This window comes from Juglans regia, chromosome 2, assembly GCF_001411555.2.
Source record: "Juglans regia cultivar Chandler chromosome 2, Walnut 2.0, whole genome shotgun sequence".
NCBI classification, from domain to species: domain Eukaryota; kingdom Viridiplantae; phylum Streptophyta; class Magnoliopsida; order Fagales; family Juglandaceae; genus Juglans; species Juglans regia.
This window is the reverse complement of record NC_049902.1, coordinates 1,850,765-1,876,691: the sequence shown is the minus strand read 5'-3', so window position 1 is coordinate 1,876,691 and position 25,927 is coordinate 1,850,765. Positions and strand designations below refer to the sequence as shown.

Below are 25,927 nucleotides of genomic sequence, written 5' to 3'. Positions count from 1 at the left end.
TTTATTTTTTATTTATATGTAATAGTGATAAGTATTATAGAATGTTTGTGAATAGTTATGAGTGGAGATTGAAGTGGGTTTTTGGGTCCCATTGAGAGTATTTTAAGTTGTTTGGCATGTGAAGTATTTTTAAAAGTGCAAGAATACTTGGAAAGTGTTGAGGAATGTTTGGTACCCAAACATAACCTTGCTATCTGTTTTCTTCTGGTTTTAGATTTCATTTTTTGTCCTACCGATCTAGGTGTTCATTGATGAGAGTTTTGATGCCATGTATATTTTGCGTCTAAATTCAGCTCAATTTTTTCTTGAGTTTCTCGAAGCCGGAAATCGTAGAGTGTACCAGTTAGAACTTGGAACTAATTTTTGGTTTTTCTCGAGTTTTCTCGGCAGCCAAACAGAGTATCAACCGAAAATTTCTACTGTGAACATTGCGCAATACTTAGGATAGGATTTATTTTGACAGCTTCATGAAAATTTTCTCTGACAAAAGATCAAAAAGAAAAGGCTTAAATTTTTTCTCTCTTTGAATTTGATATATCGCGGTGGTTAAAAGTCTTGCTCCTTGCATTTTTTTTATAGAAATTATATTTGCAGTTGTGAGTGTGTAAGTACTGTGCAATCATTTTAAAAAAAAAGTGAATAAATATGGGATTCACATGAAAAAAAATTAATTTTTTAATAATAAATTTTACTTTTTTTCAAAACGACTAGATGGTATTTACGCATTTTATGACTATATATAGAATTACTTTTCTTAAAAGGAAAACCTACCCTTAGTATTTAACCAATCCCTGATTTGAAGCTACAGAAAAAAATATGTGTAGCCCATTGCCAATTCCATTTGTAAATTAAGCACAAAAATGAATTATCCATTTTTTTGGCTGTCCACAGAACATACAAACCCATTAGCTGGGATAAAAGTATGAAAATAACCATGGAAGTTGTCCAAGGCTTACAATATCTGCACAAAAACAAGGTCATGCACAAAAATATGAGACCAAACAACATCCTTATAATCGATGATTACGAAGCACTGGTAATAAACCAAATATAGTGTTCAGATCTGGAGAAGATGGTGAAGAGCGTTCAGTTTCCTTTCCTGCATGTAGTTCTCTCGTTTGACGGCACCGAGTTTGTCTTAGGTTAGTTCTCCTCTTTTAGAACTGTAAAATGTGAATCTGATTCTCTCTCTATCTTTTTAGAAAAAATCTATTTATTATCTCTTTTTTCATCATTTTATAAATATACTATTAAATGATAAGTTAATAAATAAAATATAATAAATAATTTCTAATTATCTAATATCACATTATAAAATAATAAGAGAATGATAAAAATTAAAATAAATAAAATTACTCATTTTTTTTATCTTTGCTTTCTTCCTTCTCTATTTTTTTACAAAAATTCTATTCTTCAATATATATATTTTTTTAACACACTAGCCACACCCTCACACTGACCGTACAAAATGATCAAAAAGGGCGTTCTAAAAAATCACTCATTCTTCAACCTACGAACCAATCAAAAAGTGCCTTTTGAAAAATCACACTTCTTCAGCATCACTCAACGGCAATTTCTTTGAATCAACGGCATTACTGGTCATTTAACTTAACGGCGAGGAGATTCAAACCGTTGCAATCCATCACTCGACGACGGCGACTTCTTCACTGTACGTAGTTGCATAGATTTTAGTTTTGAATTTTTTGTGGTTATGACGGCGACTTCTTCATTTTTTTCACTGTACGATAGTTACGTATGTGAGTCTTTGGCATAATATGACTGAACATCTTCATCTTATCATATCATATCAGAGTATCATATCAGAACAGAGGTCATGTTTAACCTCCGTGAAAGGGTTATACATTTTACAGAAAGCCAAGCAGAACATAAATCATCAAGTTATCAAAGCGATTGCACTCAGAGTAGAGACTACTATTATATTCAGTGGTAGGGTCAGAGGTCACTATTATATCCCTTGACAGGGCCAGAGGTCACTATTGTATCTCGTGACATGTATCCCGTGACAGGGCTAGAGGTCACTATTGTATCCCATGACAGTGCCACATATCAGAGCAAAACAAAATCAGAATCACCATATCAGAATCAGAGTCAGAACAGAATCAGAAAGTCATGCCGAAAGTTTTTCAGATGCCACATCATATCAAAACAAAATACCGAAATTCAGATCATTTGATATTTTTCAAAACCGATTTAGAACATCTTTACGCCATATGAAAAATTTATCAAATTTTTATATTCGCTCATTTTTCTCAATTCAATAACAGAATGACAATGATAAACTCATGTCTACACCAGTCATACAAAAAAAAATACCTTACTCTTAGATAGAATTTCACGAGTAATGCAGAACAAATAACTGATGTTGTTTCAAATTTATTTTCATAACAAAATATGTATATTTTTCAAAAATCAACCTCAGTCCATTTTATTTTTATGCAAAGTCTAGTATAGGAACTCCACTTACCTAAACTTCTTATCTTATTAGAAATTCTCCACAACAATACTGAACGGAAATCAATCGTCACCTATAAAATTGTCATGCAACTCCTATAAATTTCAATTGAACAAGTATTTCGATTCTTAAATCTAAAATACTAAAATAACCTATTTTTCCTAAATGTCTAAAACTCTCTTAATCCTATAAATATCATCACTTCCCAAATTCATCAATATTCACTTGTGATCTTTCTGGACAGAGTTCCGACATCAAGCTTGGTATCAACATCAAAGATTGGAATCCACCTTGAGCCTTTAACCCATGCCATCAAAACACAGGAAAATATATGATATTCAAGAACTATGTCAAAGAAAATAACCATGGAGGCATGATGCTACGAAAAAATTCCCAAGCAAAACAGGATATGGAAACAAAAGGAAATGAAAAAGAAAAAGATTTTAAAAAACAATAATTGAGATACAGTTTAGCAACAAGAACTTGTTATATGAATCGATACGAACTAAGGAACCAGTTAATTGTACTCCAAGAATTGGATATTATACCTGTATATGATTACCACCAATGCAAGCTATCATACTAATTATCACAATTAACTATAAAACAACATAATAAGAGTTAGGTGATTAAGCATATTCACATGGAACTAATAAGCAGTGAGCTAAAGCCAAGTGAGAGTTCTAAATTTTATTCTTGGGAAAATTCTGACCATGGATGATCTAAGAAAGCATGGCATATGTATGAGATTGGTGCTTCATGTGCAAGAAAGATGGTGAATCTATAAATCATCTTTTTATTCATTGTGAGGTAGCAAAGTCTTAGTGGAATGAGATTTTTTGCTGGACAGGTATTGTTTGGGTGATGCCAAAGGATGTGGTTGATCTTCTCGCATGTTGGAATGGTTTTGAGGGTAGAATTAGTGTGGCTGCCATATGGAAGATGATTCCTTTGTGCTTGATGTGGTGTCTTTGGTTAGAAAGGAATGAGAGATGCTTCAAAGACAAAGAACGCTCTTTAAGAGACCTTAGGGATTTTTTCTTTTGTACTTTGGGTTCGTGGGCCAAGGCTCTTGTACTGAATGATGATATTTTTCAGGATTTGCTTTAGGCTCTTTTTTGTTCCTAGTGAGATGTAGGTATTTCCTTTGTATACGTCTTGTCTTGAGCTTTGCCTATTCATGGTAATAAATTTTTCTTATTAACTATCAAAAAAAAATTATTCTTGGAGGATCTGGATTTTCAAAAGTGTAAATTATATACAAAAAAACAAATGAAAGATAAACTGCCCACCTTTTTGTATTCAATAGAGGGACGGACATCAAGGAGGGTCTTGTTAGATAGCTGAATTGCATACCCGGCTTCCCTTGGTGTTAGAACTTTGACTTTTTCTTCCCTGACCTATTGAAAACAGTAAAAACGTAACCCGATTTCCCTGAGCTACACAATACAGATTCATTTAGGAATTATTATCACAATCATACTGAATAAACTGCAGTTGATACAAAGATTGGCACAATCAAGTTATCTAGGCGACAGCCATAAAGTTTAGGCCTCCCTGCATTAGGTATGCACCAAGAAAGGCACAATGGTCTTCATATATTTCAAATTTAGAATCTTACTCCCCTTAATCAGAATGGATATATAGTCAAAATTCCAAGTCAAGCCCCAAAAAACTGATAGCCAATAATATTATAAATCATAACTGTCAAAGCACTCATATTCTTCAAAGATTCCTAACTTGGTAAAGTTGGGTTGGGTTGGATTATGCCCAGAAGAATAGTAGGCCTCTTTGCCGATTGGATAGGAACAAAAGGTAGCCCACAAATTGTAGTGGTGTGGAAGATGGCCCCTATCTGTCTAGTGTGGTATATTTTGAGAGAAAGGAATGATAGAACTTTTGAGAATTGTGAACGGAAACCAGAAGAGCTTAAAAGTTTCTTTTCATGCCTTTTTCCTTTGAATAACCTCTACAGATTTTAGCGGGCTTAACTTTCATAAGTTTCTTGTATGTTTTCCTACTTCTAACTAGGTTATCCTCTTGTATACGTCTTTTGTACTAGGGTTATGCCTTTTTGCATTTTCTAGTAATAAAATCTTCTAATACTTATAAAAAAAAATCTTCACAAACTCTTAACAAGAATGTATTTACAATAAATACATGGTCTAAGGCTATGTTTGGATACCAAACATTCCTCAACACTTTTCAAGTATTCTCGTACTTTTAAAAATACTTCACATGCCAAACAACTTAAAATATTATCAATGGGACCCACAAACTCACTTCAATCTCCACTCATAACTATTCACAAACATTCTATAATACTTATCACTATAATATATAAATAAAAAATAAAATCACTATAATATATAAATAAAAAATATTTATCACTATAATATATAAATAAAAAATAAAATCACTATATATATAAATAAAAAATAAAATCACTATAATATATAAATTAAAATAAATAAAATCACTATAATATATAAATAAAAAATAAAATCACTATAATATATAAATAAAAAATAAAATCACTATAATAATTATCACTATTAAATATAAAAAAAATCATTATAATATATAAATAAATAAAAATCACTATAATATATAAATAAAAAATATTTATCACTATTATATATAAATAAAAAATAAAATCGCTATAATATATAAATAAAAAATAAAATCACTATAATATATAAATAAAAAATAAAATAACTATAATATTTATCACTATTAAATATAAATAAAACATAAAATCATTATAATATATAAATAAAAAATAAAATCACTAAAATATATAAATAAATAAAAAATACTATTATATATAAATAAAAAATAAACTACTATAATATTTATCACTGTTATATATAAATTAAAAATAAAATCACTATAATATATAAATAAAAAATAACATTGCTATAATATTTATAACTATTATATATATATATATAAATAAAATCATTATAATATTTATCACAATTATATATAAATTAAAAATAAAATCATTATACTATTTATCATTATTATATATAAAAGTAAAATAAAATCACTACAATATTTATTAATATTAAAAAATCACTATAATAAAATCATTATAATATTTATTACAAAAAATAAAATCACTATAATATTTATGGGACTCACACATTTTTCAACTACCTACTCAAAAGTCAACAACTTAACATATTTCACACATCCAAACAACTCAAAATACTCTCAATGAGACCCACAAACTCACTCCAATCTCTACTCATAACTATTCACAAACATTCTCAACATTTCTCAACACTTTTCAACACCCAAATGTACCCTTGTTTCTGAAAAATAATTCAAAAAAAGAATATCAAGGCAATCACCTTATCACCTACCATTATATTCCAATAGAATTGCAAATCATTGCTTAACATCTTTTTTGTTCACTTAACCAAATATAAACACATATTTATATTAAATAAATAGGTGTATATATATATATATATATATATATATCATCCTGTCTGTTCATCTCAACAGTTAGTATATGATAAAGGTAACACTAGCTTGCCTTTTGAAAGAGTACAGACGAGAATAGACATATTGGGGATGTTATATGGCATCTGATTTAATATAGATTATCCAAATTGTCCCATTTTCTTTCACCCACTAATCTTCTTTTCTATTAGAATTAGGAATCCTCTCACACCAATGTAATATAGAGTTAGAACCATCACTCGATTAATGGGGATTTTGATTATAAGCAGGAGCTATAAACTCAATTTTAGGTGGCTTAGTGCTACTGATAACAGCCACAATTCAACTGAAACAAGACATTCCAATCCTTCAAAAGCAAAGTGCAACTTAAAATACATCCATCAGAAAAACATCAATGCTTGAATTTCTTACTAACTCATCTATCCTTGCCCAAAGAAACATAGAAGTCTGCTACTTTGGGATATAATATACCAGAGCTTCCCATCTCTTCCTGGCAGCAGCCATATCTTTCATTTGCTTCAATTCATAATCTTCTCCATCAACTTGCATTCGAACAGCAGTCCTGTGCTAAATGAGCCATAAAGACTACCCACATTAGAACTATGGAGCGAAGAGTCAATCACAGAAGCTACATTGGTTTCTATGAAAATTTAACGAGAAGAAACCCTGAAAATGGATCCTAAAAATTTTACATATTTCAAAAAATTGTATGCTACCACAAACTCTCTTTTCAAGTTGAAAATTCGTTAAACAAAATAAAAATAAAATGTTAAAAGACATATAAATAGAAAAAAAAAAAAAAATCGTCTTTTATTCTTTCTCTTTCTCTCTCAACCAAACTAGAGAGAAGCAAAACACCAACAAATAATCAAATGAAGCCCGTTCATTAGGGCTTGGAAAATTTAGAAACTTTACGTACCGAAAGGGGTGTTCTGCATGAGGGTCTGAGTTTCAGAGAAGACAGCTCTGACGAACTGTAACAAAAGGGTCTGGGTTTCAGAGAAGATAGCTCTAAGGAACTGAAATAATATGTTCTTTCGGGATTTTTGGAAACATTTTGGACTTGAAAATTGGAGCATGAAATGTTATGAGAATTGAGAGAGGGAAGTCCCAGAGCTTCCATTGTCTTGGGGGAGAGTGAAAAAGTGTGGATTTGGAATTGCTTATCCGTTAGAAATCCGACTTGAAAAAAGTAAGGATATGCTTTTTCCGGGATTGTATTCTGCACGGGACAGAATTAATCCCCTAAAGATTAGGGGTGGGCCTCCGGATACCCTCCCCCACCGTCCCGGCCCAGTAGGGGCGGTGCCGGCAACCCCTCCCCCATCATGTTGGGGTGGTGCTCCTATCCGCTGGAAAAATAAATAGAAAAATGCTACTTTGCTTATTCAATTTGTCCCTTCATTTTGACACTTTATATATTTTAATTTTTTTTACTTAATAATTAAAGAAGTAACTATTAGTGTATTAATATTTTTTTTTATATTTTTTTAAAATGTTTTAAAATGATAAAAAAATATTAATGAAAAACAAAATGAAAATATGTTTTTGATCTAGCGATCACTTGAAACGAGTTACTTTGAGCGACAGAATAGTACCGTTCAAATAAATAAAATAATTAAATTCATTATCAAAATAACTCCGCTTTAATAATAAAATTATTATTTTTATATATAATATGAAATTACGTTGATTTGGGGTTTAGGCTTTGTTTAGATTCAGAAAGCGTCTCGTCTCGTCTCGTCATTATAATTTTTTTAAATTTTTATATAAAATATAATAAATAATTTAATTTTTTTAAATTTTAAAATAATAATAATATTAAAAAATAATATTTTTTTCAACTTTTATCTTTTATCTAAAATCATCTCATTTCTTATCTAAATCCAAACCAGCTAAACCTAACCCCTCTCCCAATCTCTCTTCCCCCTCTCTCTTTCCTCTCTGCATTGCCGCCGTCTCAAACCTTCTCTTCCTCTCACAGTTGCTGCAGTGACATATCCCACATCCTCTTTTTGTCATCCTCCTATCTTTTTTTTCAGATCTCCTTTGACAACCAAAAATATCTCAAATACTTTCAAATAATTTTATTATTATTATTTATTTTATTATTATTTTTTACTTATTTTTTCTATTATTTATTATTTTTTACCTATTTTTTATTATTATTTAATATTTTATTATTATTATTTTATTACTATTCATAAACATTCTCAATACCTCACTAAACCCAGCTGTCCCTCTCGTAGTTGCCACGGGCCACGGTCGTGTGGTTTTTATTACTAGTTTAGGTTTATTCTTCTTGTTTCCAATTTTATGTGTATCGTATTGTGGATTTAATTTGTAATTTGTTTATCGGCGTGGATTTTGTTGTGATTTTAAATTTTGTTTTGAATTTTCTCTTTTCTTTAATTTTTTTTTTTCAGCTGTGGCAGTTGTGGGTGATCCAAGTAATACAGGCACAATTATTTTTACAACTATTTATATAATTATGTTTAAAAAAGAAGAAGATATTTTTGCAAAATAAGTTTCTTTTTACAGTGTATAAAGAAAACAATCAGAAAATAGAACCAAAAGATCATATAATTAATTAATTAGTTATTATTCTTGACTGTCAAAATTACTTTGATCCCTCTATACCCTTAATTGTTCTATTAATTAGCTAGATATCTCCTTCACTCACCTCTATTTTATAATAAAAAAAAAAATTGAACTACTGATCTCATCTTTAATAGGACGGCATTCACTCCTTCTGATTGTAGTACTAGATGTCATTTGGAAGTCTCCTAGCTTAAGATTATCTGCCGAACTAACACCTATTTGTACTTTTGGTAAGGACAACATCAGTCTAATCAAAGTCATTATCCCTCCTAATAATAAGTAATTAGAATTTATATAACATATCTTCTTCTTATTTTTATTGAAATTTTTTGAAAAATATTAGTATCTGGTTGAGTTTATTTTAATATTTTGAATACAATACTAGATGCTGTACCGGTTAAGATATTAGAATGAAATATTTTGGTTTCGAAATAACGTTTTGGAATAATATTTTGAAATAATCGATATATAAATAAATTATATTTTAAAATTATATTCTAAAATAATAGTCTATATATAAATAAATTATATATAAATACATATATATAAACTATAAATAGTCTAATCTGAATTTAGGGTCAAAAAATAAACTTGTAGTTTGAAAAAACTAAAAAAAAAAATAAGACTAAAATACAAGCTGAAACGGTCGGTATTTAAATCGGTACGAAATGATTTTCACAACTTTGATTTATTTACATTTTGATTGTTTATATATTTATTTTATTATTATTTTATTTAATAATTAAAAAGTAATTTTTAATTATTAAATTTTTTTTAATTTTTTAAAAATATTAAAAAATATAAAAATTAAAAATTAAATTTTGTACTAACAGCCCGCCCAACAGTTAAAATTGGACGGCACCTGCGGTCCGACTCATTTTTCTTCTTGTGCCTTTTTCTTTCCTTTCGATCTCCAATGGCGCCCCAGCCGGCCCTTCTGAAGTTTAGAATCCCATTTTTTGTCGCTTTTTTCCTCGTATCAGTGCTACTCGACAACCCAACATATATAATGTTAGCTAACCTAGCTGTTGATACTCATTTTCTAATGGAAAAAGTAACTTTAATCTCATGGCTGTTGTGATAGTTCCAAATTGTCATCGTCATTCCCGTTTAGATATTACCTAATAATTAATTTTTCAACTTCTAGAATAGAGCTTATAGTCACTGAAAAATATTTTAAATACAAATAAATTACATCTAATGTAATTTGATGTGGTATATAAATTATATAATTATTTTTATTATAAAATACATCTAACGAATTTTATAAAATTACATTAATTTATGAGTTGTCTTTTTATGTAATTTCCTTATTGTAGCAGTTCTCATAACTATTGGACTAGTGCAATTCTATATGGTAAAACGTTTTATCTTTCCTTTCATTTTAACTCAAGACTATTTATAAAGAAATGTTTTAGCTATAAAAGAATTAAATAAAATTAAATCTATAAAATGACGTGAATTGATATAATACGTTAGATTATAAAATTATTTTTATCGTAAAATATATCTAACGGATCACATAAAAGTACGTCACTTTGTGGGTATACTATTTTTATATGGGAAATAATATTTGTAATTTTAAAGTGTACAAGTCTCACAGACCAAATGAAAAAGTTCTATTTTTAATGGTGAATTCCATTATTTTTCAAAAGCAATATGTGAAATTTATACAAGACTCTAATGTTGTATATAACATTACTCTTTTTTATATTGGGATTGAAGATTTTCTTTGGGGTGAATTAAGAAAAATTAACTGAAAATGATATTGTATCTTGGTGTAGATAAACCATTGGCAAGATTGCCCGGTTGGATTCAGAATCCAATTTAGGAGGAATAAGGATAAATACACAAAACTTTTTACTATATATTATGTTTTAAATGAATGTAACTTTCATAAAATAACTTATAAAACTATTATTATTTTGTAAAATTATATTTATTTGAAATAAGGTCGGAAAAATTTGTAGTAAGGGTTGCTTTTAAGAAAAATCAAGAGAAACTTACAAAAAAACTAACTTCATGTGTTGCTAAAAATTATAAAATTTAAAATTTAAAAATTGAATTTAAAAAAGACTGAGAAAATAAGTCTTGTATTTTAAGGATAAGTATCATATTCTTCACACAAATCCATTTATACGGAGAACTGGGCCGTGACTCCTCTTCCATTGTTTCAAAGCAACAACACCATGAGCACCCAAATTTTCTTGATGCTATTCTTTGTTTTCCTTCTACCCTTTCTGTATTTATTATTGCTGGGGCAAAGGAAGAAGCCTGATCAAGCTGCAAAGAGTAGGCTCCCTCCAGGTCCTAGAAAGCTGCCTCTGATTGGGAACCTGCACCAGCTTGGTGGCATGCTGCATCGATCGCTTCATCGCCTTTCTGCTGAGTACGGACCGCTCATGTTCTTGCAACTAGGCTTGATACCAACTTTAATAGTCTCCTCAGCAGACATGGCAAGAGAGATCTTCAAAACCCATGATCGTATCTTTTCAGGAAGGCCAGTTCTTTACGCTGCAAAGAGACTTAGTTATAATCTCTCCACTGTTTCATTTGCTCCCTATGGTGATTACTGGAGAGAGGTCAGGAAGATTGTGATTTTGGAGCTACTTAGTGCTAAGAGGGTCCAATCTTTTCAGTCTGTGAGGGACGAAGAGGTTGCACATATGCTTGATTCTGTCTCTCTTTCTTCTGGCCCTGTCAATCTTAGTGAATTGACACTTCCGCTTGCAAATAACATCGTTTGCCGCGCGGCTTTTGGGAAGAAATATGATGGTGGAGGAAGTGAGAGCAAGAGTGGAGTGTATCAGAATCTTCGTGAAACACAGGAGTTATTGGGAGGATTCTACGTAGCAGACTTCTTTCCATGGATGGGTTGGCTCAACAAGTTTAATGGTCAGGAAGCAAGGCTGGAAAATAATTTTAGACAACTGGATGAGTTTTATGAAAAAGTGATTGAGGAGCACCGAAGCTCTAAACCTGGAAATGATGAAGATCTTGTTGATGTACTGCTTCGACTTCAGAAGGACTCAAATCAGGAACTCCCGCTCCATATTGACCAAATTAAGGCTGTCCTCACTGTATGCAGCTTCTCTTTCTTTCTTTACTTTATCCTATTGTTTTCATTTATCCAATTGCTTGATAAACTTTTAGTAGAATTTGGAAGTATCAAATAGGTAAGAAATTTGCCATTCATGGCAAATACAGGACATGTTTATTGCAGGCACAGATACATCTTCAGCCACAATAGTATGGATAATGTCTGAGCTGATAAGGAACCCATCTGTAATGCAAAGAGTGCAAGTTGAGGTGAGAGAAACTGTAAAGGGAAAACAAAAGGTGGAAGAAAGCGACCTTCAGAAACTCATTTACCTAAAATCAATTGTAAAGGAGGGATTTAGACTTCATCCTCCAGTCCCATTACTTGTTCCCAGGGAAACAACTGAGAGTTGCACGATTGAAGGGTTCCATATTCCAGCAAAAACAAGGGTGTTTTTCAATGCCAAATCCATAGGAGAAGACCCAAAATATTGGAAGAATCCAAAAGAGTTTAGACCAGAGAGATTCTTGGATAGCTCAGTGGATTTTAGAGGACAACACTTCGAGCTGTTACCATTTGGAGCTGGCCGCAGGGGTTGTCCTGGAATACAATTTGCTACCCAGCTGATTGAACTTGCACTGGCAAATCTGCTGCATCGCTTTGATTGGGAAATGGCTGATGGGGTAAGAAGGGAAGAACTGGATATGGAAGAAGCAGTTGGGATTACAATTCACAAAAAGGTTCCTCTTCTCCTAGTGGCTAAGCCACTGACTTTTTAATATTACCTAGGCGCGGAATACTATATCTTTGATGTTGTTTAAATATTTTGTAGTCCAAGAAAAGAATGACCCACTTTGCTTTTTAGTTTTTACAGTTCATTTCAATTCATATCATTTAGTCATTACAATTTTCTTAAATTTATATATAAAATATAATAAACAATTTAACTTTTTCAATTCTCATTACAATTTTTTCAAATATTAAAATAAAAATAATATTAAAAAAATATATTCTAATAATATTTTATTCAACTTTCAACTTTTATCTCAATTCTTCTCAAAAAACAAACAAAAACTTTAATGTTCAAGACTTTAATGTTCAAGACACGTACAAGACACATTTTATTAGTTTTCTTTTGAAATTTAAATTTTGAAATTCAAATTTCTTGATTTTCAGCATATTAATAATTGGCATGTAGAGATGTAAGTTTTTTGTAAATTTTTCTTAAGTACTTTTAGCATTTTTCTTTTTAAAAATATAAACAGGAAAAAAAATATTTCAGCTTGAAATGAACGAAAAATAAGATAACTAAAGTTTTGTTGGTTATACAGATTAGATAAGATGAAAAATCTATAAATATTAGTAAGATAACAAATAACTTGACAACCTGAAATATGTTTTGTATCTTCCAAATATTAGGGCTGTACAAAAAATCGATAAACTGACCTAGACCGACTCAGACCGGCCGCCGGAGCCCGGAACCGGCTGAAACCGGTGAAGAACCGGTCGGCGTGCGGCAGAAAATAGTATAAACCGATATCGGCCGGTTCGGCGTCGGTTCGAACCTGGTTCAAACCGCTGAACCGGCCGATTAAAGAAATGTTATTTTTTTTATATATTCTGTATTCAAAACGACGCCGTTCCACTTAAGTTTAAGTGGAACAGCGTCGTTTTAAGTCTGCAGTTGTGTTTTAACATAACTGAAACGACGCCGTTTGGTATTAAACTAAACGGCGTCGTTTTATTCTTAACGTATTAAAAAAAAATTAAGTAGAACGACGCCGTTTGGTTTAGACCAAACGGCGTCGTTTTGAAATTAAGTCGTCTTCTTCCTCGGGCGTCTTCTTCCCAGTGACGCATCGCAGTCTGTCATCCCCGCTCTCTCTCCTCTGCGACACTCTCCCTCTCTCTACTCTCTCAGACGAAACTCGCCGATGAACCGACCGTGAACCGCGAGAGAATTGCCGGTGTCGAGACGGCCGGTGTTTTTCTCCCCATCGATCGGTTTCGGCCGGTTTCCTCCCCCAAAAATAAACTATCGGTCGGCGTCGGTTTTACCCCAAAACCGCGCCGATACAGTCGATTTTCACCCTTACCAAATATTATATTGTGGCAGTGCATGGAAAAACCGAATGATAAAGTATAGATTGTCTTATTTGTGGTGACCATTAATTGTTGTTTGCTAGAATAGAGATTAAACATGTTGATGTGCTAAAACACATACATAATATCATTGGAAGAATGGCACTCGTACTGTTGTTACACTGTGACTATCACGTTCTTCCTATACTGTAAGCATTCCCAAATTTCAGAAGCATCTCTTCTCTGCAAACACTTCTAAACCAGCCTTGTTCGTATACCTTTTAGTTGGTGGCCTTTGGCCCTTTGAAGAAGGGAGACGTACCAAAAGGGAAGAAAAAAAATAAAAGGAACAAGATGGGGCAGCTACTCATGTTTTAACACAAGTTGCACAAACCGACTGCATTTAGATATCAAACTGAGTTGAGATGAGTTGGATTCTTTATAAATAGTAGTTACTAGTGAGTTGAGATAATTGAGTAAGTTTTGTGAGGCCCACTTGATATGAGTTGAAATTATTGAGATGAGTTGAGATGATTTTAGATGAGTTGAATAAAATATTGTTAGAATATTATTTTTAATGTTATAATTATTTTGATATTTGAAAAAGTTGAATTGTTTATTATATTTTGTGTGAAAATTTAAAAAAGTTGTAATTATGAGATAAGTTGAGGTAAATTTCAAATCTAAACAAGCGTGCAGCCTGGTTTGGCAGCCAAGAGTACCTAAGTACTCTCAAACACTCTCAAACACTCTCACTACTATTCTTTACTTTATTATTACATTTCACTTACTTTTTTTAATATTTATTACTTTTTACTACTATTTAATATTCTATTATTATTTTTTTACTATTATTCAGTAACATTCTCAATACTTCTTGGATATTCTCTACCCAAAAAGCAAAACCGACATGTTATGCACCTTAGCCTTACCCTAAAAGTTATGCATCTTATTTTTAAGTTATTTTTTTACATAAGTTTTTTTTAACATTTTTAAATATTTTTAAAAAATAAAATAATTTTAAAATATTATTAAAAAATATTTCATTAATCATCACAAAGTAAAAAAAAAAAAAAAATTATATTAGTCTTCATGTTGTGATCTCCCGTTGAGATATTTTTATTTTTTATTTTACTTAATAATTAAGAAAATATTTTTTAATGATATTTTGAATTTTTTTATTTTTTTAAAAATATTTAAAAGTGTTCAAAAAATGTATAAAACTAAAAACTAAAAAAAAAATATACATAAAAAAACAAGTTAGCGCGGCTCTAGCAATATCCTTATAATTTCTATCCAAAAACGGCGGAAGAACCACTCTAGAAATAATGTAATAAAAACTATGAAAAACTCTATTTGCAGTCATGTGACTGCAGTCGCCGTGAATGAACTGGATGAATGCAGCCGCCGCGTATGAACTGGACGTGGATGCCTACGTTGGTTTAATGAAACAGAGTGTTTAGGAGCTCAACGTTTCTCTGGCCTTTATTCGTAATATCCGAATCCCTTTTAATTTTGAAAATATTGATTCATCTATTTCGTGAGAGACTTGCTATCTGTTTTCTTCTGGTTTTAGATTTCATTTTTTGTCCTACCGATCTAGGTGTTCATTGATGAGAGTTTTGATACCATGTATATTTTGCGTCTAAATTCAGCTCACTTTTTTCCTGAGTTTCTCGAAGCCGGAAATCGTAGAGTGTACCAGTTAGAACTTGGAACTAATTTTTGATTTTTCCCGAGTTTTCTCGGCAGCCAAACAGAGTATCAACCGAAAATTTCTACTGTGAACATTGCGCAATACTTAGGATATAATTTATTTTGACAGCTTCATGAAAATTTTCTCTAACAAAAGATAAAAAAGAAAAGGCTTAAATTTTTTCTCCCTCTGAATTTGATATATCGCAGTGGTTGAAAGTCTTGCTCCTTGCATTTCTTCTTAAAGGGAAAACCTACCCTTAGTATTTAACCAATCCCTGATTTGAACCTATAGAAAAAATATGTGTAGCCCACTGCCAATTCCATTTGTAAATTAAGCACAAAAAGAATTATCCATTTTTTTGGCTGTCCACAGAACATACAAACCCATTAGCTGGGATAAAAGTATGAAAATAACCATGGAAGTTGTCCAAGGCTTACAATATCTGCACAAAAACAAGGTCATGCACAAAGATATGAGACCAAACAACATCCTTATAATCGATGATTACGAAGCACTGGTAATAAACCAAATATCATGTTCAGATCTGGAGAAGGTGGTGAAGAGCGTTCAGTTTCCTTTCCTGCATGTAGTTCTCTTGTTTGACGGCACCGAGTTTGGCCTAGGTTAGTTCTCCTCTTTTAGAACTGTAAAATGTGAATCTGATTCCCTCTCTATTTTTTTTAGAAAAAATCTATTTATTATCTCTTTTTTCATTATTTTATAAATATACTATTAAATGATAAGTTTATAAATAAAATATAATAAATAGTCTCTAATTATCTAATATCACATTATAAAATAATGAGAGAATGATGAAAATTAAAATGAATAAATTACTCATTTTTTTATCCTTTTTTTCTTCCTTCTCTATTTTTTTACAAAAATTCTATTCTTCAATATATATATTTTTTTAACACTCCCGCCGCATCCTCCACACTAACAATACAAAATGACCAAAAAGGGCCTTCTAAAAAATCACCCATTCTTCAACCTACGAACCAATCAAAAAGTGTCTTTTGAAAAATAACACTTCTTAAGCCTCACTCAACGGCGATTTCTTCGAACCGATGGCATTACTGGTCATTTAACTCAATGGCGAAGAGATGTAAACCGCTGCAATCCATCACTCAACAATGGCGACTTCTTCACTGTACGTAGTTGCGTAGATTTTAGTTTTGAATTTTTTGTGGTTACGACGGCGACTTCTTCATTTTTTTCACTGTACGATAGTTATGTATGTGAGTTTTTGGCATAACATGACTAAACATCTTCATCTTATCATATCATATCAGAATATCATATCAGAACAGCGGCCATGTTTAACTCCTGTGGAAGGATTGTGCATTATGCAGAAAGCCAAGCAGAACATAAATCATCATATTATCAAAGCGATTACACTCAGAGTAGAGACTACTATTATATCCAGATGTCACTATTATATCCTTTGACAGGGCCAGAGATCACTATTGTATCCCGTGACATGTATCCTGTGACAGGGCTAGAGGTCACTATTATATCCAGTGACAGGGCCACATATCAGAGTAAAACAAAATCAGAATCATAATCAGAGTCAAAACAGAATCAGAAAGTCATTCTAAAGGTTTTTCAGATGTCACATCATATTAAAACAAAGTACCAAAATTTAGATCATTTGATATTTTTCAAAACGGATTTAGAACATCTTTACGTCGTATGAAAAATTTATCAAATTTTCATATTTGCTCATTTTTCTCAGTTCAATAAGAGAATAACAAAGATAAGCTCATGTCTACACTAGGTATGAAAAAAAAAAAAAAAAAAAAAAAAAACCTTACTCTTATATAGAATTTCATGAGTAATGCATAACAAATAATTTATATTGTTTCAAATTTATTTTCATAACAAAACCTGTATATTTTTCAAAAATCAACCTCAGTCCATTTTATTTTTATGCAAAGTCTAGTATAGGTTCTCTAATAACCTGAACTTCTTAGCTTATTAGAAATTCTCCACATCAATACTAAACGAAAATCATTCATCACCTATAAAATTTTCATGCAACTCCAATAAATTTGAATCGAACAAGTATTTCGATTCTTAAACCTGAAATACTAAAATAACTTATTTTTCCTAAATGTCTAAAATTCTCTTAATCCTAAAAATATCATCACTTTCCAAATTCATCAATATTCACTTAATTCTTCTGACTATTGTACTCCAAGTCATTTCTAAAACTGCATAATAATATTTTACTAAATACAACTATGCCACAAAAAATACATCTCTAGTTTAAAAATTCTCTTGATATAATTATAACAAAACTGATCAAGAATAGGAAAGTAAAAATTTCATTTAATAAAAATAGACTAATTAGTTTCTTTTTCAAAGGTTCAAAATAAAATCTTGCACTTACTATGTACTTCTAAAAATATATTATCACTAATAATATATATCTCAAATCTTTATTTGAAACAAAACCTACACAAAGTGAGTTTAATATATATAGACCAAAACATGATCAACCTATAATTAGTCTAATGATAAGGGTATTTTAGGAATTAAACAAAACCTATAAGGGCTCTTTTGGAATAACAGAGATTTATAAATACATATTCATAATCGTATAACTTCGTATGGTAGAGGAACCATACTCACCGAGAGATGGAGGGCATGAAGGCGGCGAGCTGGGCGGTTGTTTATGGTGGTGGGGGACGGTGGCAGAACACTTGTTACAGAGAGAGAGACCAACTAATAAGAGAGAGAGAGAGAGAGAGAGAGAGAGAGAGAGAGAGAGAGAGAGAGAGAGAGAGCAACCATGAGGGAACAAATATGGAGGAGAGTCAGTGGGCTCACCGATCGGCATGGGGAGACGAGGGTGTCACAGCCAACGATTTCTGTTACTTTTACGATGGTTTCCAGTGCGAAAGATGGTGGTTTGCAATGTCTCACAGTGGAATAACACTCACAGAGAGAGAGAGAGAGAGTTGTACGCATCACGCTACGTGCATGGGGCTTCGGACGTTGGCGCTGGACATCACTGGGCGGTGGAGGCTTAATCTCTGGCATCATCTGTTGTTGTTGACTGTGGCGTCGCTGCCCAATTGTGGCAAGATATGGCTTTCGGTTTGGAAGATGATGCTCTGTCTCCATGGCTTCAAAACAGAGCAACTACAGTTTCTGCTTCCCACGGAAGTTGGTGATGGTGGCAATTGTTTGGGTTGTTTCTGAGGGTGGAGAGGAAGGCTACGACTGCTTCAGGTGCTGCAGCAAGGTTCGTTCCGGTATAGGCTTGCAGTGGTGCGGGTCTGGGTAAAAGTTTACGTGGGCTGAAGGTTGTGGCGTAGAGGTACCACGACGTAGAGGGTTGGCCGGGAGGTGGGACTGGCTGCGCTGCTGTGCATGGGATTCCATGGGGCCTGCGACTTGCTGAAGTTAAAGCAAGGGCTACTGTAACCCTAGAACTTGAAGGAGGCCACTGTGCATGAAAGCGTATAAGGTGTATTTATATATATGACTGAGGACCAAACGAAAACGAAAACGAGACGTGCACGTGCATGGGAGAGATTCGTGCGGGGTGGGGAAAACTGATCATAAACTGCTGATAGTTGGTTTTCATGGTTTAAAACAAACGGGTGTGGGTCTTGGGTTTTTGGGCGTACGAGGTTTGGGCTTTTCCAAAGAAATATAGGCTTGATTCAATTTAAGAAAAAAATAATATTTGAAAAATTAACTGGACTCTTTCTATTTATAAATCCAAAAATAAAAATTTTAGAAAAAATGGCTTGTTACTGGACCCGGATGTTACACTTCTAGATCGAGCATACGAGGAAAGCTTGTGCAGCTCCTTAGGATTTGTTTTTTTTTTACTCTTATTAAAGATAAAGGAGGTAGATGCCCTTATTATTTTCTCTTTTTCTTCACTTAAAAGCCAACACATACAATATACACGTTGGCTAGTGTGGCCAGAGTATTAAAAACCAAGGCTGAAGTGTAGCACTCCTCATAATTGCAACGTGGAATCGCACCACATCAGATTAGTGCCTTGTGACTGTACAAACGCGACTATGCTCTGTAAAACTATTTAACAAACACATTTACATCTAAACTATGCACATCCCGCCCCATTCAATGTATCCAACCGTTTAGTCAGTTGCAGCGTTATTTTGAAAACGCTGGAAATGTTTATTTGCGGCGAATTTAATACTTTTAGTGACGATAGAAAAGTGCGGAATTAATCTTTCTCAGCGATTAAAACTGAATTGTAGATCGAATTAGCAGCGATATTTGACACTACTTGCGGTGGAGAATATCACGGGAAAGATTATCTTTTAGCAGTAATTTTTTGCTTCGGTTGGGGTAGATCAAAAGTAGAGGTTTAATACCGGCGAATATCCGGCGATATATAAATCGTTGGCAAAAGTGTATAGTGGCGATTTTATACCCTTTTCCCGACGAAATTAATCGCTGGGAAAAGTGAATCTCTTTGTAGTGAACCACCAAGAGATCTCACAAAAATAAATACACAAACTGACATAACTTCATATATAATATGTTAAATTTACTTTATAATAATAAAAAAGTATAATCTAACGTATTCCATCAAGTTACGTAAATTTAGGGATCAGGGGTGTAACTGGTCCGGTTCGGTCCGGTTTTAGATAAAATCTAGGACTGAACCGGTATGTACCGGTTTTGTATTTTTCAAAACCGATTACGCACTGGTTAACTTTATAAACTGGTGCTTCCGGTTTTACCGATTTTCGGTCCGATTTTTTGATTTTTTTAAAATGTAAGTTTCACAATTTATCATTAAAAATTGATTTATAAAAAAAAAAAAAATTGATTTAAAAAAAATTATTTTATACTTTTATTAATATATTAGACTATATAATAGTATTAATATTAGACTATTAGTATAGTTATAAGTTATATATTAATATTAGTTATAAACTTTTAGTGATTTAGTATTAACATTTTATGTAATAATTTATAAATTATAATAAGAAATTATTTCATATATGAATATATATAATTATATATATTATATATAAAAATTTCACATAAAAATTTATAATTATACATTACATATAAAACTTATATATAAAAATATTATTTTTTTATTTTTTTAACCAATCGGTCCGGTCCGGTCCGGTTCGGTCGAAAAAATTCCGGAACTGGAACCGACCGATGTTTACATTTTAAAAACCGATTTCGGACCAGACCGGTTCAAAACCGATAAAATCGGTCCGATCCGGTCCAATCCGGTCCGGATTGGTTTTCCGGTTTGAGTTTTCACCCCTATTAGGGATATATTTTTATGATATCTATTTAAGGCTAAAACATTTCTCTAAAGAGGCAATCTATGCATATGCCATCTCAATTTTCATAGTGGTAAAAATATACCACTTTGAGAGTTGGAAAGTGGTAAAAATATATTGCTCTCATAATTGATGCGTGCATGCCAGTGCACAATGGACATCATCCAACAGTCTAATCGAAAGCTTAATCAAAATCCCACCATGTCTCCTGAATTTTCACAGTGTCAATATCCACAAGATGTTGCTGCTCATTGTTAATTAGATTTTAATTTCCAATTTGTTATTTGTTCTAAGATCTTGGTTATTAATGAAGTCTATTTTTCTAAGAAAAAAAAATTCAGGAAAATAATTTGAAAAAGCTGAAGGCCAAACTCTTTTAAGAAAAAGTGAATTCCCTTGATAAAGTTCACATTTTTACTGTAGATGCCACTTGTTTTTAAAGAATTTATATGATATTCATACTTTCAAGACTTGTATTCTCAACTGGTAAATATGAATTTTTGACAGTTTTTTTTTTAGTCCAAGACCAAAATACAGTTGGCTGATTTGGTTACACAAAACCAAACTATCTCCTCTCGTCTTATATAATTATTACAATTTTCTCAAACTTCCACACAAATTATAATAAACAATTCAACTTTTTCAAATTTTAAAACAAAAATAATATGAAAAAATTATATTACAACAATATTTTATTCAACTTTCAATAAAATATCTCATCTCTTCTCATCTGAACTGCGTAACTAAACGAAGTCTTAATGTTCTATGTTGCGCAACATTGCATACTGGAAAGAGGACTTTACTACAATTCCATGTAGGAAACTTTGACGACAGTATTGTTTTCAACCCGTATTAATTCAAACCCTAAATTAGTTATAAGCTATAGGAACATAGTTGGAATGAAGATGTAGATCTTATTCCCTTATATGCTAAATTGAAAAAGGAATTTATGAGAGGAGTGAGTACCCAACCTCCAGAGTCTAGTGAGATCTTTGTCACTACAGAAACTAGCTAGGATAAAAAAAAAGAGACAAATATATTAAAAAGGGTAATGATACACTTGCTTATCAACTACGGGTTTACTACTTGTCCTACGTGGACTTCTTTTTCATTTTTTCCACTAAAGCTGAATAGTGAATGGTACTCTTCCTACTCTCATTTATCTCTTCTGTCATTATGTGATGTCTGCATCTGCTTTTTGTCAGAAGACATAAGCTTATTTTGAAATGAAAAACTGCTGCCCAAATTTCAAGACTTTCGTTTTCCACGTTTTTTTTTTCCACGGCTTTTCTCTCTACTCAGCTCTCTCTCCTCTACTTTGCTCTCTCTCTCAAACTAGATATGATAATTTCCGTTTCTTGCTGCTTGCCTCACCATTGAACGGCGCTGGCCACAACCCAGACGACTTTGAGTCCAACACACAAGCCTATATGAGAGAGCCTAGCCCACAAGCCCATACAAGGGAGCCCAGTCCTTGAGCCTATGAGCCCATCCGAGCTCGGGTGTTGAGCCCACTCCAAGCCCAGACGTCGAGTCCACCTCCGCTATGGTGAGGATACTTTTGGCGGTCGTGACTTCTGTTCGTCGTGCCTTTTGCGATGCACTTCTTGTGGTATGGAAAAATGAGTCAATTACTTAAAATTTTTGAGACATGGAATTGAATTTGTATACATGTTCTTGCAAGCATACACATGAATTGAATTTGTATACTATACACGTCCTGTGTTTGAGCGAAGTTCCCTAATTTAATTTGGTATCATCCTTCCGTGAATTTAATTTGGTATCATGCAATTGTTTGATTTGAAAAGTAATTGTTTTTAGGAACTTATTCGTGGCAAGCATAACTTATTTTCAGTAACTAATTTGTATAAATTAGGCTTAATTGTTGCAAGCATAACTTATTTGGATTGTTTTAGTTGGAAAAGTAAAATTTGATAAAAATATACATTACATTTGAAATATTTTTCAAGATAAAGACAATCTTTTACCAAATAATGATCTTAAAGTTTCAACTATTTGATATTATGCAAATCTTGAGATGTTTCCATACAAGGGATTTATTTGATAAATATTTGCACATTTTAATTACTTGCTAGTTTGGTTTGAGGTGGTCTAAATTTTTCCTTTCTGATTGCGAATCTAATTATTAGAAAAAATTTTTATCCTTCTAATATTGTCAGTCTAATTCTGAGAATGAATTAAACTTATAACATAAGAGATTGTCTTCTTTTTGACCCATAAACTTTAAAAAAATGCAAATGATAAATTTATAACTGAAAATTTGGCTGCTATGAAGTTTAATGATGATATATAAGAAAATGCATTGGATGTCTTAATGGTTGTGTAGATGGAACCAAATGTCGGTGGTAAGGATATTGTTGAAGAGACAAAAAAGGAAATATCATTTTCCTCAGTTGAGGAAGCAAGGGCATACCATACGAAGTATGAAAAACAAGATTCTTTCGGAGTGACAAAGTGAAGTTCCAAAGTCGGAGATGATGGAAAAATAAGATATTTCACCCTTGCTTATGTCCTTCAAGGCACGTCTGTGAGCACATTGTCAAATATTCTTAAATCGAGACCGATGAAACACAGCGGATGCAAGGAAAAGATCAATGTGATATTGGGTTCTAAAGGTGAATTTTGCTTGATCCATGTTTTCCTTGAGCACACTCATGCTCCCAGTCCTAGAAAAGTAAGATATATTAGATGTTACAAGAGGTTGGATGAGCTGATGAAGAGAAGACTAGAATACAATGATATGGTTGGCATTCAATTGAGCAAAACCTACAATTCTTGCATCATTGAGGCATGAGGGTATGAGAATTTGGCGTTTGGAGAAAGAGATGCATGTAATTACATACGTGAGGTTATATTACTTTGGCTTGGGTTAGGAAGGGCTGAAGCACTACAAAACTATTTCACTCGTATGCATGTGCAAAATGATAGTTTCTATTACGTCATGGACGTTGATGATGAAACCAGATTGTAAAATTTGTTTTGGGCGGATGCTCGTAGTAGAGTTGCATACTAGTCATTCGGTGATGTTATAACTTTCGACACAACGTACTTGACCAATGCATATAAAATGCCATTTGCTCCTTTTGTGGGCGTTAATAATCATTGCCAATCGATTCTTTTTGGATGTGGCCTAATTTTTGGAGAGGACATGGTTATTTGAGTCGTGGCTTAAGTGCATAAATGGCTGCGCACCAGAAGCTATCATTACAGACCAAGATAAAGCTATGCAAGATGCAATTGCTAAGGTGTTTCCAAAATCTCGACACCAGTTTTACTTGTGACATAGAATGAAAAAGTTCCCGAAAAATTTAGGTAGCACATATAAATATGATGACATCAAAAGTCAGCAGCACATGTATTTGTTTTCCATAATTATTTCTTGAATGCTATGTTATCTCTTTCAATTATTATGGGAAATAGTTTTTTTTTTCTTTGGATTGTGCACACGAGTGTGTTTATGACACATTGACTCGTGATGAATTCGAGTGTTGTTCGGTGCAACTTCTTGATAGTTTTAATCTATATTATTACTCATAGCTTGAATGGTTATATTTTGAGCTTCATCTGTGGGTGCCAGCGTATGTGAGGAATGAATTTTGGACATAAATGTCAACTACTCAAAGAAGCGAGGGTATGAATGAATTCTTTGATGACTACGTAAATTAAAAAATAACACTAAAACAGTTTGTAGATCAGTATGATTATGCACTCAGGCGCAAGATTGAGAATGAGCTTGCAGTTGACTTCAGTTCATTTCACATGCAAATTTCATGCATAACTTTATGGCATTGAGTAGTAGTTCCAAGCAGCTTATACAAATGCAAAATTTAAAGAAGTTCAAAAAGAGTTAAGAGGGTTGATTTATTGTTGCGCATCAATGGTATGAAGTAAATGAGAGATTTTTACATATCATGTGGTCGATTAGGTCCAAGTTATGGATAAGTTTAGAAAAAGTATAAAATATGTTGTTGAGTTTAACGAGGAAGAGTGCGAAGCGAGTTGCACATGTCAGTTGTTTGTTTTTAAGGGCATTTTGTGTAGACATGCCATACGTGTGTTAATTTTCCATGACAAGGAACAGTTGCCTGCAAAATACTTCCTTGATAGATGGAGGAAGGACCTAAAACGAGATTACATGCTTGTTTGATGTAGCCGCAATGATATGAGTTATAGTCCAAATGCACACCGAATTAATAAATTGAATAAGGCTTTTTACGAGATTTTTTCAATTACTATCACCTCAGATGAAGGTTGTGCGAAATTAATGACTAAGTTAAGTAAGTTGAAGTTAGAGTGGGTTGACATTCAAGCAGTGTGTGATTATCGTTCAACTGAGTCATTAGGGGTGGCAAAAGGGTCTGAAAAATTAAAAAAGTCATGTAGCTGCGTGTAGTAAAAATAGGCCAGTTTCTAAGAGGAAGCAGTCCACGATTGAGAAGGCAGTGAATATGTTGAAAGTAAGGAAGACTTAACGGGCTCAGGTAAGTCAGGTAGTTTAGGTATTTTGTATTTTTAAAAGTAGTTTTATAACCTGTTGACATTAATTATAAGTCTTGAAATTATGAACAGAAGAATAGGCCGTGCCTAGATAGAACAATTGTGGTAGATTTTGGCTCACCTAGCTTGGCCGAGCGTGACTTTTCAACCTCTACTGCTCAATCAACTATGGTATTGTTTGCAAGTATTGTTTATATAATATGATTATTTGACGATATTAATTGTGGGATTCTTCTCTATTCTTGGTAGGTACAACATTCTTTTCAACTTTTGGACGAGGATATCTCTTGTTGTACTCCTACATATCAAGATGTAGACGTTGATATATGTAAGTATTATATCGTAACACTTATTTATGCTGAATTTAAATATTACTCAAAATAATGCAATCACTGGTTTAACCATATAATTAATGCAGGTTTGGGATTGTGGATCAATTCTTTAGCCACATTGGCCAAACCTTAATGTGGCAAACTAAGTATAAGATATAAGGTATATATATCAAGATGTTTGATAGCGTAAATTTGCTAAATTTGGTAGAGAGGATAGTGATAAATTGCACAGTGGTAGTTTTGTGCTTATTGTTGGGGTTGACTATGAAAACTGTTTCTACATTTTTAAAATATTATTTCATCTAATATTTTTTCATTTTGCCTATTCTATCACCTTACATATTAGTTCGTCTTTGTGTTAATTCAAAGTCGTTTGATATTGCTGAGGAGAAGGTTCCTTGGTTGCTTGTG

The 25,927-nt window shown here is 32.4% G+C and overlaps 2 protein-coding genes across 3 annotated transcripts; one reads left to right on the top strand and one right to left on the bottom strand.

Annotated features, from left to right (window-relative positions):
* Positions 1 to 2,496: 2,496 nt before the first annotated feature.
* On the bottom strand, positions 2,497 to 7,215 carry LOC109000789 (rhodanese-like domain-containing protein 11, chloroplastic). Of its 2 annotated transcripts, none has more exons than XM_035687843.1 (4): positions 6,867 to 7,215; positions 6,419 to 6,514; positions 3,766 to 3,873; positions 2,497 to 2,783 (listed from the first exon to the last, which is right to left on the bottom strand). In XM_035687843.1, exons 1-4 carry the CDS (start codon positions 7,068 to 7,070, stop codon positions 2,688 to 2,690), a joined length of 504 nt encoding a protein of 167 aa, XP_035543736.1. In that variant the 5' UTR covers positions 7,071 to 7,215; the 3' UTR covers positions 2,497 to 2,687. The 2 variants fall into 2 exon arrangements, with proteins under 2 accessions (XP_035543736.1, XP_018833336.1); XM_018977791.2 differs by having other exon boundaries at positions 2,497 to 2,770.
* A 3,478-nt stretch (positions 7,216 to 10,693) lies between these two features.
* Positions 10,694 to 12,411, top strand: LOC109000786 (cytochrome P450 71A9-like). Its single transcript, XM_018977789.2, has 2 exons — positions 10,694 to 11,628; positions 11,756 to 12,411. The coding sequence occupies exons 1-2, from the start codon at positions 10,738 to 10,740 to the stop codon at positions 12,365 to 12,367; spliced, it is 1,503 nt and encodes a 500-aa protein (XP_018833334.1). The 5' UTR covers positions 10,694 to 10,737; the 3' UTR covers positions 12,368 to 12,411.
* Positions 12,412 to 25,927: the final 13,516 nt, after the last annotated feature.

Excerpts from the sequence above, each read along its gene's own strand:
- LOC109000789 (XM_018977791.2), bottom strand. The coding sequence starts at position 7,070 with ATGGAAGCTCTGGGACTTCCCTCTCTCAATTCTCATAACATTTCATGC. Across the intron at positions 6,515-6,866 it reads CATGCAGAACACCCCTTTCG|CACAGGACTGCTGTTCGAAT; the intron begins GTACGTAAAGTT and ends TGGCTCATTTAG. Across the intron at positions 2,771-3,765 it reads CCTCTATTGAATACAAAAAG|GCTCAAGGTGGATTCCAATC; the intron begins GTGGGCAGTTTA and ends CATGGGTTAAAG.
- LOC109000786 (XM_018977789.2), top strand. The coding sequence starts at position 10,738 with ATGAGCACCCAAATTTTCTTGATGCTATTCTTTGTTTTCCTTCTACCC. Across the intron at positions 11,629-11,755 it reads AAATTAAGGCTGTCCTCACT|GACATGTTTATTGCAGGCAC; the intron begins GTATGCAGCTTC and ends TGGCAAATACAG.